The sequence below is a fragment of the Amphibalanus amphitrite genome, unplaced genomic scaffold (genome assembly GCF_019059575.1).
Source record: "Amphibalanus amphitrite isolate SeventyFive unplaced genomic scaffold, NRLGWU_Aamphi_draft 000074F_arrow, whole genome shotgun sequence".
NCBI lineage: Eukaryota > Metazoa > Arthropoda > Thecostraca > Balanomorpha > Balanidae > Amphibalanus > Amphibalanus amphitrite.
The window spans coordinates 629,666-642,208 of NW_024881570.1; the positions used below are offsets into that span (position 1 = coordinate 629,666).

The window sequence follows — 12,543 nt, forward strand, 5'->3', positions numbered from 1 at the left end:
TTGCACTAATCAGCAAGAACATATGTTTATCAAAATCAGCCAAATTTATACCTAAATCAATTGACCCCAAAATGGCAAGCTGATTCTATTCCTGAATTATCTTCATTTGGAAGATTTGTCTAAATACCACAGCACTAATTTAAGCTATGGGGCATTTATACAACATATAAATACTTACTGCATTGATTGGTCTTGCATATGAATTGTCTTCATCCAATGCATTCATCCATGCATTTGAAGAGCGTTGTGATATTGCTTATTATTGTCAATCACAAGTAATATAGATAATACACAACACTTGACAAGCCAAAAATTAACCTTATTTCAGTTCTTCAATATTCGATTACTTGCCATTCACCCAATCTTGCACCAGCCGCTCGTCACTGCACAAAGCGTGATCCAACGCGATCGAAAAATGGCGATCGCTTCCGGTGGACGCTAGAACGTGGTACCGCGGGCGTGGTCTTGATGAAAGCCATTACACTGATTAAACCACAACCCCTTCTTCTTAAACCCGATGCTAGTTCGTGCAAAACCTTCAAAGGGTTTATCTTTCGCGCGCTTGGTGTGACGTAATATCACGTGACTAGGGAGAACGAAGAAGAACCGGTGTTGGTCGAGTTGAAGCCCCCTGGGGCCACTAAGACTGCACGCGAAGAAGCAGCACGTGTCTTCGGTCTATGTGAAACACTGTGTGTGTTCTTCATGAGCCAGACGTTCTGCTTCGCCTCTAAGCCAGTTTACCCTAATACCCAAAAAACCTAAGTGTGGAATATTTTAAGATGCTTTTGCATAACGTTCTTTCAACTTGTTTTCAGTGCACCTTTTCCTGCACCACTCTCCGCCGAAAACTCTCACAATCCACTGACAGTCCACTGACACCACCACCAGCATGTTCACTGTAGGCGCAACTGCCAACCGACTGCTGCCTTGAAAATGGCGTCGAATAACGCACGTGCATCAGTGCCGCAATGGCGGCAAAACTCTTTCAAGAGGAGTTTCAGGTCTTTTTTGGAGTTCAGTTACTCTTCTTTTCTTTTGACTGTCCTCGCTGTTCTTCGTTAACTCCCTTTGCGGTGAATTACTCTGCATTGCGTACTTCCAAGCTTATTCGAACTGTCAAAGCAGAGTAACAAAACTCCGACCGGGTTTGTATACTCCGAGCGGTTATGCATGGGGAGTAAATGAAATCCCAATCTCTTTCCTTTACTCCGACAGATAAAGTGAGGTACTTTTATTACTCTTCCTCGCCATGAAATACTCCAAAATGAATGGTATATGAACACCATCAAAAGGAGTTTTCAAAAAAAGGTGTATGTAAATCTCTCGCGGAGTAAATATTTTTTTCCGTGTAGATCCAATTTATTTGCATGAGAGGACTCAGAATATACTGTGCTATCAAACTGCTAGCTCGGATTTTCAAAATTATTAAAAAGTCGAAAATAAGATATGATATAGGTACCTACTTAAATATTTTGGTATATTTTTATCTTTCTTTCAAAAAGTTTTCACTTTTCGAAAAAAAATGGAATAGTGTGTGATAGAACACATGCATAGGGGAGAGTGGGGCAATGGCGACACCATAAGCATTTTGCTCAATAGCTTAGCTATTTGAAGCTATTTTATGGTGATTTTGACTGTGGTTATAGCCAAAGGAATAGGCTTTCAGATAGCACCCAGTTTTAGTATCTCAGATCACTGATGACAGATTCCGAGCCTACGCGAAAATGTGGTGAAAAATGGAGGTGCAAAAAAGCGAGGGGTAATGCCGGCCACTAAGTGCAATAGCACAAAAGTCGAAATATCGTCACTGGTATTCATCCTTAAACCGTTCTTTCGATGGAAATTTAAGTGAGAATTAAGAAACGACAACTGTATTCAGCAGTTAACAGTACACTGCACTGCAACACAGCACTGCACTCGCTGCAACACAACAGCGCGGCGCCAACAGAGCAGCAAACTAACAGAACCGTAAACACAGCAAGCAAACTAACACAGCCGTAAACACAGCAACCCGAAACGTTGAGCTTTAACGACAGAAGTCGCAAACAAAACCGCGTGGAATCATTCCGGACACGTGTCCGGTATTACCCCGAGGTCAGCTTTATTCTAAGAAAGCACTAAGCAGGCAGCAGTCAAAGGCATTGCGCCGCAAACGCCTCACATCCAGCAGTCGCCTAAGAAAGGCTTAATTGAAGGTCATTGCAAAGCAGCACTTCTGAAAATGCGTTAACACATTTCACAATCAGGAAATAGATGCAACAAAAATTAAAAATCAGATACGAAAAACACCTTTAACGCTATAAAAATGAAAATAATGGAGCTACCGTGACAAACTTGCACCACGTGCTAGAATGGCGCTCAACTGAAATGTAAACAACATCAGCTGATTAGTGATGGACAAAGTACCCACTAGAGATGGGTGGCGGGCATTACCCACCGTCCGCCATTGCCCCACTCTCCCCTATGACTTCCTCTAGCAAGTTGTAGCCAGATATCTTAAAAAGTAGCCAAGTTATAGGTACGCATTATAGCAAATATTTTATTAACGCATTATTTCAACTATAGGTAGAGGTAGGTACCTAGGTATTTATTATCAATTCTAATTTTTTCAAATCCATTTTTCAGCACGTACTTGACATTGTACACCAATATGAATAGCACTATCGTGTTCCTGAGCTCAAACTGCATCCGATAGACACCTTCTTCGTTGAAAAGTTTCAACTTTGAAATTTGACTTTTTTTATCTGAAAGTGGCCTGACCTAAGCTAAATTCAACTCAAAATGACCTCGAATGACATAAGCGACATCAATTCGAAATGTGTGGCCCAGATGGACCATAAAACATGTGTCACATGACTGATGCATGATAAAAGATTTCAGTGATCTTTGATCACCTGACCCTGACCTGAAAATCAAAGTACAAGTTTGGTACCCTCAGGGTAGCTAAAGCATCTCTTCACGAGTGTGTACCTACACCAAAAAAGAGTCTGATATAACTTTTAAGACGGCGACCAGAGCCCAAAATGTGAACAAGCAAAACATCGATAATTTTTACTTTGACCTGACCTGCGACGTCATCGGTGACCTCGAGGACAAGCCGCCGTTTGAATTTTGGCCCAGGAGCCGAGTTAGAAGGGGGGGTGTTCAAACACCCCCCCCCCCGCCCCAGCGGGGCGTAGAAATCCAGGACCCCCAGTGGGGCGTGGGTAAATAACGCTGTATTTATTTAGCTTTTCGAAATAAAGGGTCTTGCAGTTGTGGTCGTAAAGCGTCTTTGGCTTACCCTCGACTTGTGAAACACCCAGGGGGGAGGGGGTATCAACATTCCCATAGTGTAAGAGGCCTTCTTGCAACTAAAAAAAAAAATGTTTAACCCGCCCACCGACGGGGGGGCGGATATCCGCCCCCCCCCTGAGGTTTTTCACGAATAGCGGGAAAACCGAAATTTGGTATGACTATAACCTCATCAATTTTACACATGGTGTGCAAGTTTGAACCTCCTACCTTTTAAGGTCAGGTCACCAGGTCACTTTGAATGACCCAACCTCAAGTCACTTTTTTGCAACTTTGTCACCGTGCCAGAGCTACAGTAGATGTCGGAGGCCTTTGAAAGTCGCAGGATATTATTAGGTCATTAGTAGCTACAATTTGTATAGCTCGGAATTTTGATATCGGTGACCTAAGGTCAGGTCAATTTCGCGACCTCCCCATTATAAGTCAATGGGGGAAAAATCAACTCCCTGTTTTTACCACTAAAACGGGTCGGAATGGCCCCATATACCATACATGACTTCATATACGATCAACCTTCACTACCTTGAGGTCTGTTTTGCTGTTGGGCAGCTGCGAGGTCATGTGACGTCATCAAAGGTCACCAAAGGTTTTTGGCCAATAACTCCGTACAGGAACAAGATACAGACGCTTGGATGGTCTCATTGTGTTCAGCTCGTCAAGACGCATCGAATGATATACATGATGACCTCGAGGTCACGTGACCTGAGGTCAACCTTTGACCTTGACCTTTCGAGGTCAACATATATATGATCCGATGCGGATTGACGAGAGGATCACGATGATGCCCTTAGTTTGTTCCTATCTTGACTAATTCGAAAGTTATTTGAGAAAAACTCTCTCCATATCTAGCGCCGCCATTTTGACTTTTTCGACCCCTGTGACGTCATCTTTGACCTGACCTGAAAATGACCTTAGTAAAAATTGTAGATCTTGGCCGTGCGTATCCGATGCCGTTTACCGCTTGTCGCTATCTTGCTTCGTTCTCGAGATCTCAGGGGGGGGGCGGTCATCCGCCCCCCCCCCCCCGTCGGTGCGAAGTTGGCGCAGACCCCCGTCGGTGCGCGGGTTAAGTTTTTGTTTGTTTGCCCCTAGATTTATTTTGAATGCAAATATTTATGGGGAAATTATGCATGCTCACAGCGCGTGCACACGTTAGCTCTTAACCCTCGCCGGCACAGGGTGGGGGGTTGATGCAACCCCCCCCCCCCCCCCCTCCTAAGGTTACTCGCGAATAACTCGCGTAAAAAGCGGCCGATCGCGACGGAACTTCAAGTACCCTCGCATTGATCAATTTTACACCTACCCTGAAAAATTTCATGACCCTGACCCAAATGACCTTTGACCTGTGACCTATACTTTCCAAGACCATGTTTGGCCGGAATCGCGATTCGGCGTATGTCGGCTCGCATTAGCCGCGCGTTTGCAAGCTTTCCGTGGTTTCAAACGTTCAGACATGTGATTTGATGTTACTCCCATGCATTAGGGTGGGTGTCAAGGTCACCTGAAGGTCAGGTCAGGTCATTGACCTTTGGTGACCTCGGTTCACTTTTTCGAGTTTTACATGTTTCTAGGCTAGTTTTTGGACCTGATTTCGAATTTAGCAACCACTTGAAAATTTACGAAGTAGTTTTGGTGCCTTCGTAACATGCTACGAAGCTGTCAGAGGCGGTTGACACTTATTACGAATACCTGTCACGACCCCTACCGGTTGACCTGACCTGACCTGACCCGACCTGGTCTAAATGCTTAAAGACATCATCTCTGATCAAAACTAACACGATATTCGTGATCAGCACTCCAGCAAACCCGATAGCAGCCACACTTTATGACTTCCTAACAGGTCCCGATTTTTCCGATTTTCGGGTCATTGATCTGACCTGAAAGGTCACACGATGACCTAGGACCTTAAAATTGGATATCATCGGCTTCCTCTTGTGACGGGCAACACGTTCGTTTTTTCCGCGAAGCTCTAGCTCGATCAGGGGCCAAACGCGAGGGGAGTCGTACCAACTCCCCCCCCCCCCCCCGCCTTGTGCCGTCGAAGGACGCAAAGTGGCCTGTGCCGGCGAGGGTTAACCCGCGCCCCACTGGGGGGGGCTATTTATAGCCCCCTCCCGTTTTTCTGCAATAACTTCCAAACCGCTTGACGTATCGACGCCAAACTTTCAGTACCTTCGGCTGCATCAATTTGACACCTTGTGTTAAAATTTGAACTTCGTAGCTACCACAGGTCGGCCGGAAATGACGTCAGAGTGACGTCATGTTCGGCCGATTTCGACGCAAAACATCGAACCACGGCAATCGCTTCCAAGCGCTCAGTTTTTAAGCTAGATCCAATTTCTTTGCATGAGAGGACTTAGAATAGACTGCGCTATCAAACTGCTATCTCGGATTTTCGAAATTTTGAATATTTCGAAAATTTTATATATTAAAATTCAAAATTTACATTTTTACATTTTTTTCAAAAAGTTTTTGATTTTTCGAAAAAACCGGAATATATGTGATAGAACGCGTTATTATGACTAACTCTAGCAAGTTTTAGCTAAATATCTTCAAAAATGGCTAAGTTATACGCATTTTTGCAAAAAATTCACAAATATTAATTTTTCAAATCAATTTTTCACCACGTATTTGACATCGTACGCCAATATAAATAGCACCATCGTGTTCCTGAGCTCAAACTGCATCCAATAGACACCTTTTCTGTTGAAAAATTATAACTTCAAAATTTGACCTTTTTTGACCTGAAAGTGACCTGACCTAAGCTAAATTCGACTCAAAATGACCTCGAATGACACAGACGACATCAAATTCGAAATCTTTGGCCTAAATGGACCATAAAACATGTGTCACGTGACCGACGCATGACATAATATTTTCGTGACCTGTGATGACCTGACCTTGACCTGAAAATCAAAGTACAAGTTTGGTACCCTCAGGGTATCTAGAGCATCTGTTCACGAGTGTGTGAACCAAAAATGAGCCTGATGTGACTTTTAAAACGGCGGCCAGAGCCCAAAACGTGAACAAGCCAAAACGCTAATAATTTTTACTTTGACCTGACCTGTGACGTCATCGGTGACCTCGAGGTCAATGAAATTAGGTTTCGTTCGACAGTTTTTTCCGGGGCTATCAGATGCCGTTTGAATTTTGACGATCAGCCCAGCCCAGTAGTTTCGGAGTTAGGAGGGGGGGGGGGGGGCTATGAATAGCCCCCCCCCCCCGTAGGGCGTGTTATACGCAGACCCCAGTGGGGCGCGGGTTAATATTATCAGTTAATTGCAACTGGGCGGGGGCCTAAGGGGCCCCCTGCACCACTCTTCCCTTCAAGACATCAGGAGGCAAAGAAAACATTTCAAATTCATTTTTTAAATACATAGGCAGTAGGCACAAAGGATTTAGGCATCCTTAAGAAGATCACTAAATTTGACTGTTTTTTTGCTACAACATTGCCATGGAAAATCTAGCATATCATGCATTATGCAACCATGAATTTACAATAGATCAAGGTTCTTATGTCTTATGTTCAATGCTCATGTTCCAATGCTCCCGGTAGCGAGGAGCGCCTATGCCTTCGCTATTACGCCATTTTTCGCAAAGCCTCGGGCAAAAGAAAATATAGCAGGTGGAAAATATAAAAGTATAGATATAGGAGTTATGGGAAGCACCATCATGAAAGTCAACACAAAAAAGGTACAGTGGAGTGGAGAGCTATTTTATCATGCTCAGATTCCGTGCATTCGACATCATAGGCGCTCAGATTCCGTGCATTCGACATCATGGGCCAGTTTCAATGATAACAAAAGTCATGAGTAAGGCAAAAGTCCTTAGCATACCTCACTGCACGCTTTGCAGCATGCCATTGACTGCAACACCAGCATCCAATCAAAGCACGATTCAACGGGTACATGCCTGTAGAAAGTGAAAAACATAAGCACAACATCCTTCAGTCGCGCCAAACAAACAAGTATGTTCGTTACAGATCAGAGCCGCAAAAGCTCCTGAGGTGGGGTTCCTGGAAAAGACTACCGGCACACAAAGCTTGGTGGACGCTTGTTCCTGATCCGTGGACTTTCCAGGCTGCAGGCGCTGCTGAAGAACAAAACAAAGAGCGGCTGATGGTGTCAGCCAGTCGGTTCTCGGCCGCAGAGCTGATCGGTAGCCGCTCAGCATGGCGTCCGCCCGTTCCACGTTGGCGGCAGCTCTGCTGTCCGTCGCCTGTGGTCAGCTTATCTTCGATGGAGATCAGCTGGGGCGTCAACTGGTGAGAGACTGCGGCGTGGCCCAGCCCAGCGGAATATTATTCCCCTCATCGGCTGCTCGTCTTCGTCGCAATGCTAAAAAGGTCGACTTTGCACCTGGGATGGGACCGACCCTCATCCCTACAGTGGTCGGTGGAGAAGACGTGCAGCCGGAGCTGGGCCGCTGGCCGTGGATCGCGCTACTCGGAGAGCGACTCGACGGACAGCGCCGCTGGACGTGTGGCGGCACGCTCATCTCGGCTCGTACCGTGCTGACGGCGGCCCACTGCGTGGTCGGTCGGCGGCCCTCTGACCTGACCGTCCGGCTGGGAGAGCACGACCTCTCCAGAACCAACGACGGACGGCACGTGGACGTCTCCGTGGCCCGCATCACGATCCACCCGGGCTACGTGGGTAAGCAGAACGACATCGCGCTGCTGCAGCTCAGTCGGCCGGTGACGTTCAGCCGCAGGATCCAGCCGGTCTGCCTGCCGGCCGTCGACGCCAGCCACACGGGCAAGACGGCCGACCTGGCCGGCTGGGGCTACACCGAGTTCAACGGCGAGGGCTCCCAGGTGCTGCAGGAGGTGGAGCTGGTCGTGCTGGACGAGCAGCAGTGCGAACAGAGGTACCGCTCGGTGCCCGGCTTCGAGGACGACTTCCCGGGCGGCTTCCAGGGCACCAAGCTGTGTGCCAACGGCGCCGACGGCACCTCAAGGGACGCGTGCCGCGGCGACTCGGGAGGACCGCTAGTGTACCGCAGCAGTGGCTCCGACCGCCGCTACCAGGTTATCGGAGTCGTCTCCACCGGACTGGGTTGTGGCAACCCCGAATACCCCGGAATCTACACAAAGGTCTCCAAGTACATTTCTTGGATATTCAACAACAGTAGTTAGATACGGGACACAGCAATGGTAGTCTCTGCTTCGACTCATCGGTTCCGGGAAAGAAGCACCATGTGATTGTTTCTAAAGTACTTTCAAATTGCGCGAGAAATGGTAGAAGTTCACAGGGAAGGTAGGTAGATGGGTAGCATGATCTGGCTGTGTCGCTCTTAAATTTTTTAAGGAGCAATCTTGTGCATTCAACATTCGAGTGAATGTTCTCGGTGATCGATGAACGTTTAACTTTAGGTGTTGCGTGATATTCTACTCCTTTTCTGTGTATTTTTCCGTCATGTGTCAACTGTCAGATGAGAAAAGCAGATTTCATAATCACCCTACGACTAATTATGTTCGCATCGCACTGCGCTGTTGACAATTGACATTTGCAATTTTGTGATTTTTTGAGAAATATATGATTTTATTTACAACCTGTTGGCATGTTCGGATGAATTGCGCAAATGTACAGGCATGCCGGAACGGTGCGGAGCACTGCCTTGATACAACTGTAACCGTCGCGGCGTGCAAGGCTGACTGAATCACTGTATCCACGTGTAGGTACAGTCTGTCTTAAAAGTACCGCGCAAAGTGACGGTGGATCCATCAAGCCTGACTGAGGTAGGGCCTGCTATAATTTGAAAGTTACCGAACCAATTGACCTAGGGAATGGACGAGGATGTGAATTGCTTCGGTGACTCAAATTTAGTAGGCCCTTCCTCGGTCAGGCATGATGGATCCACCGTCACTTTGCGCGGTACTTTTAAGACAGACTGTACACCAACCACTCTTCACAGTTAGGTATACCAGGTATACCTAACTGTGAAGAGTGGTTGGTACCTATAATACCTAACCACACTTACGAAGAGTTGGGCTAGTTGAGCCATTTTTGGTCTTCTGCAAACTGGAGACTAATTGTATGGTTACATGCAGACAAGTGTATGGATCCGAGTGATGGATGTTATAAGACCTGAGTGGATCTTGAAGCAAACCAGGGATGCGGAGTCGTGGTAGCGATTTCCGACTCTGACTCCGACTCCGGGCTCCTGGTCGGCTCCGTCTCCGACTCCGACTCCGACTCCGGGTCTGATGCGAAATACGACGCGCCGCGCCACCCGTACCTAACGGTATCAACCATGTGGCGACCGCTGCTGCTCAACAAACATTCTGGCAAGTTATTGCTTGCTTTCACGCATGCAGTCAGTGGTTAAGTAACCTACGGACACTCCTGAATCCATTGAAGATCTTATACCTATTTACTTTTATCTGTGTTTTGACACAAATCAACAACAAATGACCAAATACAAACCATTGCGAAACCGAAGCGTCCGGCGTCCGTTGCATTCAGCGTCGGCGGCGGCCGGTCGGGCCGGAAGTTTTCCAAGGTTTTCTGATTTTCCAAACGTAAACAAACTAGCAGACAGCTGATGGCCTTGAAAGTACGCGGCTATAAAATTATAATATAAAGGCTAGCAGTTGTTATTGTTGAGGAAACAAAACAAAACACTTCCGAAAATTATTTCCAGAAAATTTATTTCTAGATATAAATTTATTTCCAGCAAGCAACGCCACAAATTTTAATAAGCTTCCCGGAGTCGGAGTCAAGGCAGCCTGGTCGACTCCGACTCCGACTCCGACTTCGGGCTCGCTACCACGACTCCGGGCGACTCCGACTCCGACTCCGACTCCGACTCCGCATCCCTGAAGCAAACTGCAAATTAGAATCTATGATCGCACCGGATCCCTCGTGAAAAGTAGGTATGCGCTGGAATCTGGATATATGACCTCATAAGATCTGACGATAAGTCAAGAACATGGATCTATGATCCGTGTGGATCCCACCTTGCACGACGTTTGAAGCCATGTTTCGAAGTGTTTCTATGTCAATAAGTGCCACAAAATTATGAGCTAATCCGCGCCCCACTGGGGTCTGCGTGTAACGCGCCCTACGGGGGGGGGGGGCTCTTCATAGCCCTCCTCAACTCCAAAACTAGTGGGCCGATTGTCAAAATTCAAAGGGCAGCTGATTGAATGATAGCCCTGGAGAACTGGTCAGCGAAACCTAATTTCATTGACCTCGATGTCACTGATGACGTCACAGATCAGGTCAAAGTAAAGATTATAAATGCCTCGCTTGTTCACATTTCGGGTTCTGACCGCCAGCTTACAGGTCAGATCAGGCTCATTCTTGTACACACTCGTGAATACATGCTTTAGGTACCGGCTGAGGGTACTAAACTGGTACTTTGATTTTCAGGTCAGTGCCAGGTCATCCCAGGTCACGGACATCTTATATCATGCATCGGTCACAGGACACATGCTTTATGGTCCATTTAGGCCATATATTTCGAATTAGGTGTCGTCATTCGAGGTCGTTTCGAGCTGAATTTAACCAAGGTCAGGTCACTTTCAGATCCAGCAAGGTCAAATTTTAAAGTTAAAATTTTTCAATAAAAAGGTGTGTACAGTGTATCGGTTGCAGTTATAGCTCGGGAACACGATGGTGCCATTTATATTGGTGTACGATGTCAAATAGGCACTGAAAACTGATTTGAAAAGTTTTATTACCGCGGTGAAATTTTTACTATAATGTATGTAGCTTGGCCAATTTTGAAGATATCCTGCTAGAACTTGCTACAGTGTATCATGGGCATGTGTTCTATCACATACCTATATTCCGTTTTTGCTTCTCGAAAAGTTAAAAACTTTTCAAAAAAAGATAAAAATATAAATTTGGAGATTTAACCCGGCAGGCGGTGGGCCTACCAGCCACACTGAAAAAAACTTACTCCCCATTTTCTAATTTTAGAATGTCAAAAAGCACTCCTGCAATCGAATAATTTTATGGCCTGGCATAAGCGCCTAAAATGGGGAGTTTTGGGGAATAAAACTAGCATATAGAATATATTTAGTATCCGAACGCTTATATTATTCGTGCTAGGGAGTAATTTTATGACGGAGGATAAAAGTATGCTATCTTTGGATAAAATTTTACTGTATGCCTGGCCTATTCAAATACATTAGCCTGAGGGGTGTGGTAATAACTGGTGTAAGCAAATTGACCACGGTCAAAAATGCATTACCAGAATGCACTTAAGCCAACATTTTGGGATGGTCTCGTTCCTAAGTCGGCTAAGAGCTTCGGTCCAGAAAATAAATTTATCGTTGGCATACAGTAAAATACATACCAAACTCGGCCGGTGATAAATTTTCAAGACCTCAGTCCTTACTGATTTTTGAACTCGGCCTTCGGCCTCGTTCAAAAATCCAGTAAGGACCTCGGTCTTGAAAATTTATTTACACCGGCCTCGTTCAGTATTATATAACACCAGGGCCCAGTTTCACCAAGTGGGGTAATTTCGGTATGGGGTAGATTTCCATTCTACCCCATGGGATAAAATCCAGTTTCACCAGCTCAAACTACCCCCATGGGGTAGTTTCGGCATCTCTTGTGAATGTTTGCTAAGCAAGCAGCATCAGCAAAACAACGGAACGTTTTGATTGGTCGAGAATTTCATTTCACGACGGCGTGGAATGAAGAACACATTCGATTTGGCTTCTTGTATTTGTCTACCAATCACCTTGGCCCAGTTTCACCAAGTGGGGTAATTTCGGCATGGGGTAGATTTTCATTCTGCCCCATGGGGTAAAATCCAGTTTCACCAGCTCAAACTACCCCCATGGGGTAGTTTCGGCATCTCTTGTGAATGTTTGCTAAGCAAGCAGCATCAGCAAAACAACGGAACGTTTTGATTGGTCGAGAATTTCATTTCACGACGGCGTGAAATGAAGAACACATTTGATTTGGCTTCTTGTATTTGTCTACCAATCACCTTGGTAACGATGGCACCATGGCACCTCAGTTTCCAAGATTCACAACTTTATTGAGAAAGGAATGCAATGCACAACCGCGAATCTTGATGGATGGATATGATGGATGATGGATGGATACAGAACAAAAGGCATGTTTTATTATCGAATAGTATCAAATGTTTCAAAATTAATTAGTGTTTTAGTAAATTAGATGTTCAGATGAGATGTTTTAGATTACATTAGATGTTAAATTAGATTAGATGTTAAGTGTTTTATAATAAGAATATTTTAGTAAATTAGTGCATGTTTTAGTA

At 45.6% G+C, this 12,543-nt stretch overlaps 1 protein-coding gene across 1 annotated transcript; it reads left to right on the forward strand.

Moving 5' to 3' along the window:
• The first annotated feature begins 6,645 nt into the window (after positions 1–6,645).
• LOC122379252 (venom protease-like) lies at positions 6,646–8,900 on the forward strand. Its single transcript, XM_043361268.1, has 2 exons — positions 6,646–6,990; positions 7,280–8,900. The coding sequence occupies exon 2, from the start codon at positions 7,469–7,471 to the stop codon at positions 8,432–8,434; it is 966 nt and encodes a 321-aa protein (XP_043217203.1). The 5' UTR covers positions 6,646–6,990; positions 7,280–7,468; the 3' UTR covers positions 8,435–8,900.
• The last annotated feature ends 3,643 nt before the right edge of the window (positions 8,901–12,543 follow it).